This window comes from Lolium rigidum, chromosome 7 (assembly GCF_022539505.1).
Source record: "Lolium rigidum isolate FL_2022 chromosome 7, APGP_CSIRO_Lrig_0.1, whole genome shotgun sequence".
In the NCBI taxonomy this organism is placed as follows: Eukaryota; Viridiplantae; Streptophyta; class Magnoliopsida; order Poales; family Poaceae; genus Lolium; species Lolium rigidum.
In genome coordinates this window covers 37,162,425-37,170,608 of record NC_061514.1, presented here as the reverse complement: position 1 = coordinate 37,170,608, position 8,184 = coordinate 37,162,425, and the positions used below count along the sequence as shown (strand labels likewise).

General features: G+C 48.2%; 1 protein-coding gene across 1 annotated transcript; it reads right to left on the bottom strand.

The window, feature by feature from the left end:
• Nucleotides 1-4,038: 4,038 nt before the first annotated feature.
• Nucleotides 4,039-5,302, bottom strand: LOC124671192 (2-oxoglutarate-dependent dioxygenase 19-like). The gene is made up of 4 exons (XM_047207600.1): nt 5,129-5,302; nt 4,823-5,043; nt 4,411-4,729; nt 4,039-4,329 (listed from the first exon to the last, which is right to left on the bottom strand). Exons 1-4 carry the CDS (start codon nt 5,300-5,302, stop codon nt 4,039-4,041), a joined length of 1,005 nt encoding a protein of 334 aa, XP_047063556.1.
• Nucleotides 5,303-8,184: the final 2,882 nt, after the last annotated feature.

Here is an 8,184-nt window from a genome sequence, read left to right as displayed (position 1 = left end):
GCCCAGATTCGTGACAGACAGCAATGCTGTTTCTGCGCAGCGATCCCAAATATAACATCAACTTTGACATAGAAACTTTACTTGGCACAAAAACATGATAAGGAGAGGTTGCTACAGTAGTAAACAACTTCCAAGACTCAACAAAACAAAAAATTGCTGTAGGTAAAAACATGGGTTGTCTCCCATAAGCGCTTTTCTTTAACGCCTTTCAGCTAGGCGCAGAAAGTGCAAATCAAGTATTATCGAGAGTAGAAGCATCAACATCATTACCAGGGGTGTTGGGAGTTTTCTCAACCAAGCATAGTATATTTGATATATAAGTTTTAGCGTCTCCCTTTTCATTAGTCTTAGGCTTGCTACTCTCATCGAACAAATTTTCAGGAACAAGCCAAGCATAGTTATTTTCTAATGCATCATTCATAGCTAGGAGTTTACATGGTATTGGTGCTTTGATTTCCCCACCATCATTAATGTTATTAGTGTACATTATTCTATCCATGTCCATTTTTTCAAGGAGACCAATAAAATTGGTATGAGAACCTAGCATATTAAACTTAGCAAAAACCTTTCTAGCCTCTCTTGCTAGACCACCAAATTCTCTAAGAAGGGTTTCTAAAACAAAATCTTTCTTTTCCCCTTCTTCCATATCGCCAAGTGTAAGAAACATGTGTTGGATTATAGGATTGAGATTAACAAATTTAGTTTCCAACATGCGAACTAAAGCAGCAGCAGCAATTTCATAGGTAGGTGCAAGTTCTACCAAGTGTCTATCTTCAAAATCTTCGGTGATACTAACATGATTGAAAAATTCTTCTATATTATTTCTCCCAACTATGGACCCACGTCCTACCGGTATGTCTTTTGTGGTGAAATTAAAAGGAAACATGATGCAAGAAGCAAAAAGTAAACTAGACAAATAAAGTAAAGACAGGTAACTAATTTTTTTGTGTTTTTGATATAGAGAGCAAGACAGTAAATAAAGTAAAACTAGCAACTAATTTTTTGTGTTTTGATTTAGTGCAGCAAACAAAGTAGTAAATAAAATAAAGCAAGACAAAAACAAAGTAAAGAGATTGAGAAGTGGAGACTCCCCTTGCAGCGTGTCTTGATCTCCCCGGCAACGGCGCCAGAAAAAGTGCTTGATGCGCGTAGATGTACACGTCCGTTGGGAACCCCAAGAGGAAGGTATGATGCGCACGGTGGCAAGTTTTCCCTCGGTATGAAACCAAGGTTTAATCGAACCAGTAGGAGCCAAGAAGCACGTTGAAGGTTGATGGTCGCGAAATGTGATGCGGCGCAACACCGGGGATTCCGGCGCCAACGCGGAACCTGCACAACACAACCCAAGTACTTTGCCCCAACGAAACAGGTGAGGTTGTCAATCTCACTCAGGCTTGCTTGTAACAAAGGATTAAACGTATCGAGTGGAAGATGTTTGCAAAGAAAACAGTAAACACAATTGCGATAGATTGAATGCTATGTAAAGAATAGGACCGGGGTCCACGGTTCACTAGAGGTGTCTCTCCCATAAGATAAAAGCATGTTGGGTGAACAAATTACGGTCGGGCAATTGACAAATAGAGAAAGGCATAACAATGCATATACATGATATGATAAATATAGTGAGATTTAATCGGGGCATTACGACAAAGTACATAGACCGCCATCCAACTGCATCTATGCCTAAAAAGTCCACCTTCGGGTTATCATCCGAACCCCTCCGGTATTAAGTTGCAAAGCAACGAGACAATTGCATTAAGTATGGTGCGTAATGTAATCAACAACTACATCCTTAGACATAGCATCAATGTTTTATCCCTAGTGGCAACGAGCACATCCACAACCTTAGAACTTTCATCCATTGTCCTGGATTCAATGGAGGCATGAACCCACTATCGAGCATAAATACTCCCTCTTGGAGTTAAGAGTAAAAACTTGGCCAGAGCCTCTACTAGTAACGGAGAGCATGCAAGATCATAAACAACACATAAACAATAGATTGATAATCACCATAATCATAGTACTCTCTATCCATCGGATCCCGACAAACACAACATATAGTATTACAGATAGATGATCTTGATCATGTTAGGCAGCTCACAAGATCCAACAATGAAGCACAACAAGGAGAAGACGACCATCTAACTACTGCTATGGACCCATGGTCCAGGGGTGAACTACTCACTCATCACTCCGGAGGCGACCATGGCGGTGTAGAGTCCTCCGGGAGATGAATCCCCTCTCCGGCAGGGTGCCGGAGGCGATCTCCGAATCCCCCGAGATGGGATTCGCGGCGGCGGCGTCTCTGTGAGGTTTTCCGTATCGTGGCTCTCGGTACTGGGGGTTTCGCGACGGAAGCTTTAAGTAGGCGGAGGGGCAACGCGGGGGGCCACACGAGGGGCCCAGAGGCTAGGTCGGCGCGGCCAAGGCCTGGGCCGCGCCGCCCTGCCCTCTGGCCGCCTCGTGGCCCCACTTCGTTATCTCTTCGGTCTTCTGAAGCTTCGTGCAAAAATAGGATCCTGGGCGAAAGTTTCGTCCAATTCCGAGAATATTTCTTTACTAGGATTTCTGAAACCAAAAACAGCAGAAAACAGCAACGGGCTCTTCGGCATCTTGTTAATAGGTTAGTTCCAGAAAATGCATAAATATGACATATAATGTGCATAAAACATGTAGGTATCATCAATAAAGTAGCATGGAACATAAGAAATTATCGATACGTTGGAGACGTATCACCAGGCCATTTGTCGCGGGTGCAGGCGCGCCCGCGACAAAAGGCTCCCACGAAAGCCCTGTTTTCCACTAGTGTCGAACTCAAACTTCGGGCTTGCAAACATCTTTGAGAGGGATCATGGTCGGTGCCTCCAGCTTCTGGCTCACACCCTCTACACAGGTTGGCGGTGCTTCGCTATTGCAAGAATATGTCGCAAGGGCAGTGGGTTCCTCCGGCAATTGGCTTGCATAGTGTCCCGGGTTGGCAGGTGCATCGGGCCGCAGGCTCACATCCTGTGTCGGGGTGGCGGTTACCTCAGGCTATTATATCACATCCTTTGTGGGGAATGGAAATGCATAACACTTGCACAAATATGTCGGAGGGGAAGTAGGTGCATCGAACTTCTAGCTCTATCCCTTGTAGGGGCATATGTTGTATCAAACTTGCACAAGTTTGTGTTAGAGGGTGGATTGCACGCCACCTATTTTTGGCTAGAAGTTGTCGTGTACATGGACTTTGGGTCGCTGATGAGGGTGTCATCGACATACTGAAGGTGAGAAAGCCCTCTTGGACTACGTGGGGGCCGCATGACTCGAACCCATGGATATGCCCAGCTCATGTGCCCCGTCCAGCATGGCTACCGTGGCACGAACTACGATTCTGAAGTGTAGGAAATATTAACGAGTACGAGTGTCTATTACAAGGGCACCTAGTTCCCTTTTCAATCGATTTCCGTCACCCATTTATTTCTTGAGGAATCATTTCCAGACCTTAGTAGATCCTCAAGTATCATCGTCGTCCCTAATCTCAATGTAGTGAAAATACGCTTTTCATAGGTCTAGTCAAATATTTAAAGTGGATAATATTATATTGACTGGTTCTTTCTTCATTGTCTGGTAAATACGTTGTGATATGTTCATTTGCCCGTCAAGGTATAAATATTCTATTACCTTCACGATTTTGACATTTTTTCAATCTGGGCAACTCAATCCCTTTTCTATTACTTTTATAACGAAAATACATTGTTCAACAATATTATAAAATAAAGATAAACGGAAATGGGAAAGAGAAGTGCCCTCACACCAATAGGAAACACGCGGATAGATGCTCGGCATCGAAAATCTACTACGGGACAAAAATCTATTTGTATTGTGATCCATAACAAGTGCCGTGGCTTTAGTTCGGAGGAAGTACAAGTTCAGGAATTCACTTACAACAACAACGAAATGGACCAAAAGAAGCGAGACAACAAACTGATATGGAACTGCAACAACCCATAGAGCATCCCAATTTGAGAACTGCTTTTGATCTGAATAAGCAGGGTCTTAGGCTTTAATTTCGGTACTGTTGGGCGAGCCCTGGCGCGCTAATATTTCACGCTGCGCACGAGCGACGACCACCGCCGCATTCTCGTTAACAGTTTTGGTGCGTTGGTGCTCAATGTACTCTCTGTACTTGATACCCCTGAACTCCACTCCCTGCAGTGCCACCTCTGGTATCGGCTGGACGACGGTGTCCAGGCATGGCCCGAGCAGGCACACGGACGACATTCTCGCCTGCTCTCCATGGACCATTGCACGGTGGAGCGCTGCCTTGTACCTTCCATTGCTAACAATCTGCAAGCAAGTGTCAGGAAGTTACACATACATAGTTCATGACACACTCCGAAGTAGGTAATTGCTCAGTTGGTCGGTCACCTCAAGCTGATCGCCGGCGATGACGAAGTACGAGTTGGGAATGGGCTTCGCGAGGATCCAACGGCCGTTTTTCTGGACCTGTAGGCCGTCGACGCCGGTCTGGAAGAGAAGAGCGAGTAGGCCGTGGTCAGTGTGAGGCGGCAACCCGACTTCCGGGCCAGCCGGCGGGTATTGGTTCCAGACGATTAACTGGAAGCAGTCCTCCAGGTTTAGCGCTTCAGCGATGCGGCCGTCGTCAAGCCCCATGCTCTCGGAGATCGCCGCCGTGAGCGCTAGCATCAGGCCTCTCGTGCGAGTCGCGTACTCGGTAACATTTACTCTGCCAAACCAATATAATGAGTGATGGTCCAAGCAAAAAAAATGCATTTATTTCTGAAAAGTTGCAAAAAAAAAGTGGATCGTTTTTGCGTGCCTCAGGTTTGCTGGCTTCTCCGGGCAGTGGAAATCGGGGTGAGTGAAAAACTTCACGTAGTTCCTCCAGTAGGCAGAATTCAAAGACGTCCCGAGGCTAACGGGCGCCATTAGGGTGGGGTTCATGTACTCAGCATTTTCCTCCGCTGGTAAATCGAACATCTCCTTGCACGCGTCCATGGTTGCTCCTTGGAGAAATGCAGGAACACCATGGTTGATGACCTTGTCAGAGATTCACATACACGTAAGCTTTGAACATCAAGTATACGCTTGCTTGAAATTCTAGAGTGCAAATTTGAGTATGTACCATAAAGAAGCCCCACTCTTCACACGCCCGACCAAGGTGCCGGATCGCCTCCGCCCGTTGAGCGGCGTCGCCATTCACAAGGACGTCGAGGTCAACGACTGGGATACGGTCATCACTCCACGTTCCAGCGCTGTCACCCTTCTCCGGGGTGGCTGGGAGATCAGCACGGGACATGATTGCTTAATTGTGCAGCAGAGGTCAGGAGGCAGAGACGAGAGGTTAGTGTTAGAGATGAAGCACAAAGACGACGGTACTTAACCATTTCGCAACGTCGTCTCTGGTCAGGCCGACCAAGTCCGTGTAGTGAGGTGCTGGCAGGCAGGCCAAAGCCGGCCGTGTCGTGGCTTTCTTAGAATCGTATCCTGAACATCACTATGTGATTTCTGTCGGTAAAGAACATCACCACGCCAAATGTTGGACGTTTTTTCTTCTATAAAAAATACAACTATTACTAAGTAAACAGTTAGTAGGACCTAGGCAACAGTGACAAAAAATGCACAATTGTTACTAGGAAGATGTGTTGCTGATCTTGCATAGGCCTTGGCAGGATGGCAGCTTCGCGCGGCGGCGGCATCGAATATGCGACGGCAGTGTGTTTTTGGTAGCCGCTGACGGGTTTCAGCGCGGCGGCGGCATCGAATCTGCGGCGGCATCGAATCTGCGACGGCAGTGTGTTTTTGGTAGCCGCTGACGGTCATCACTCCACGTTCCAGCGCTGTCACCCTTCACCTGGGAGTCTGGGAGATCAGGAGGGGACATGATTGGTTGATTATGCAGCAGAGGTCAGGAGGCAGAGACGAGAGGTTAGTGTTAGAGATGAAGCTCAAAGATGACGGTACTTAACCATTTCGCAACGTCATCTCTGGTCAGGCCGACCAAGGCCGCGTAGTGAGGTGCAGGCAGGCAGGCCAACCCCTACTGTGCCGACGGCTGGCGGTCATCATGCCCTTGACTGGTTTTCGTAGTGCAAGGCCGGCCGTGTCGTGGCTTTCTTAGAATCGTATCCTCAACATCACCTTGTGATTATTTTTTTTGGTAAAGAAGAATATCACCCGGGCTTCCTTCCTGTGCGTCCGAAGCATGAAAGTGTCAGTAGCTTGGAAACGATTTTTTTATTATTGTAGAATCGGCAAACTCCTTTCATCTTTTTAATTATTATTGTAGAATCGGCAAACTCCTTTCATCTGTCACGTGAAGTAGTCGCTAGTGGCCTTTCAGCCGTTCCTGCATCCCACCGAGGTGCTGGATTGCCGGCGACCGTTGAGCGACGTGGTCATTGACGAGGACGTACGAGGATTCGGTCCTCGCTCTACGTTCCAGCGCTGCATGTCACCCTTCTCCTGGGAGTCTGCGAGGTCAGGGCATCTCCAACCGGGCGACCCAAACGGACGCGCTGGGCCGTCCGTTTGGCCGTTTGGGTGGCCGAACGGACACCCGAACAGCGCCCCGCGTCCGCGTGTCCGTTTGGGTCGCACGCTGCGCCCAACGCAGCGGCCACCCAATTTGGCCATTTGGCCTACTTTGGGAAATAGGCCATCTGGCCACAGATACTTTATAAAACAATGTCTAAACCTAGAATAATATCTCATAAACATGGAATAATATATAACAAACATAAAATATAGCAAATAACATAAAATAGCATCAAATGTAGCATGATAAATCAATTAAAATGTGCCATAGTTTGAGAAAAATATAAAAATTACAATTGAGATTGTCTAACTCAATTTGGGCGCTCGAGGATCTCCTTCGCCTCTTCTCGAACCAAGCTCTCTTCGCCTCACTCATGTTGGTCAAGTCGGCGTTCATGATGAGGTTGTCCTCGGCTTGGCGTTTGAGCTCAACTTCCTGCGCCTTCATCTCCATCTCTTTGGCCCTTGCCATTGCTTTGAGCTCAATTTCCTTCGCCTTCATCTCCACCTCTTTCGCCCTTGCCGGTCGCTGTGAGCTCAAGTTCTCTCTCTTTGAGCTCAAGTTCTTTAGCTTTGGCCCGGGCCTTGACCTCTTCAATCTCAAGCTTCTTCTGCTGGACATCAAAGAATTTCTTCCTGTCCTCTTCTTTCTCCCGGCGCCTCCTCTCATCCCTCTTGTCCGTGGACACCTCTCTATCCGCATGCATCTCCTTCAAAGTGCCATACAATAGTACGGAGGAAGCATCACGCTTCATGTCGGCTTTGGTTGACTTTTGGCCGCGTGGACGACTTGCACGAGAAGCGGAGCTACCGCAAGGCTGCCCACCATCAAGGTCAATGACCGTGGCATCTTTGGCGGGGTTGTTGCCAGTCAAGGTCGCCATGTACCCCTCATACCCCTCCTGGAACTTGGGGGTGCCCTGGAGTTCCTTCCAACAATGAGGGAAGGCAAAAGTCTTGTCTCCATTGCTGGCTTTGTAGAATTCCAAAGCTCGCCACACCTAGAGCAAAGCGAGAGAACAACGATAAACATATGTGCGAATATCGGATGATTGAGTTGAGGTTAAGAATCATACCAAGTCCTTCATACCCATGCCACTAACGGGGAGCCGCTTCGCGTGCTCATACGCCGCCTGGAACTTGTTGCATTCAGTTTGAATTGTTCCCCACCTCTTTTGGAGCGATAACTCGCTGCGGTCGCTCTCAAATGGCTCCTGTCCATATTTGCGATGTTCATGGAAGTATTCATAGATCCGGCGCCGAATGCGGTCCCCTTACGTTCGGCACTTGTCAACGCATCTTGCCCGATGGTCAACCATGCATGGACGATCACCTTGTCCTCCTTCTCCGTGTAGTTGGCGGTTCGCTTGCTTACCCGGCGAGCTCTAGCTTGTGCGAGCTGCGGCTTGTGTGAGGCCCTCAACGAACAACGGCTCCTCCTCGATGTTTATGCTTTGCGGGACAGGCGGTTGTGCCCTCCTGTGTGTCAACGGGAGGTGGCTGGGGAGCCTGCTGTGTCGAAGGATATGGCAGGGTGGCCGGCATCGTCTGCGCGAAAGACAGAGGGGCCTGCACGGTCGACGGTGACTGCGCGCGCGCGGCCGACAAATCGTCGAACAGGTTGCGTGCGCCGGCCATGGCAGC

Coding starts and splice junctions, on each gene's coding strand:
- LOC124671192 (XM_047207600.1), bottom strand. CDS start 5,302: ATGTCCCGTGCTGATCTCCCAGCCACCCCGGAGAAGGGTGACAGCGCT. Junction 4,730..4,822: donor GAGAAGCCAGCAAACCTGAG/GCACGCAAAAAC, acceptor TTGGTTTGGCAG/AGTAAATGTTACCGAGTACG. Junction 4,330..4,410: donor TCGCCGGCGATCAGCTTGAG/GTGACCGACCAA, acceptor ACTTGCTTGCAG/ATTGTTAGCAATGGAAGGTA.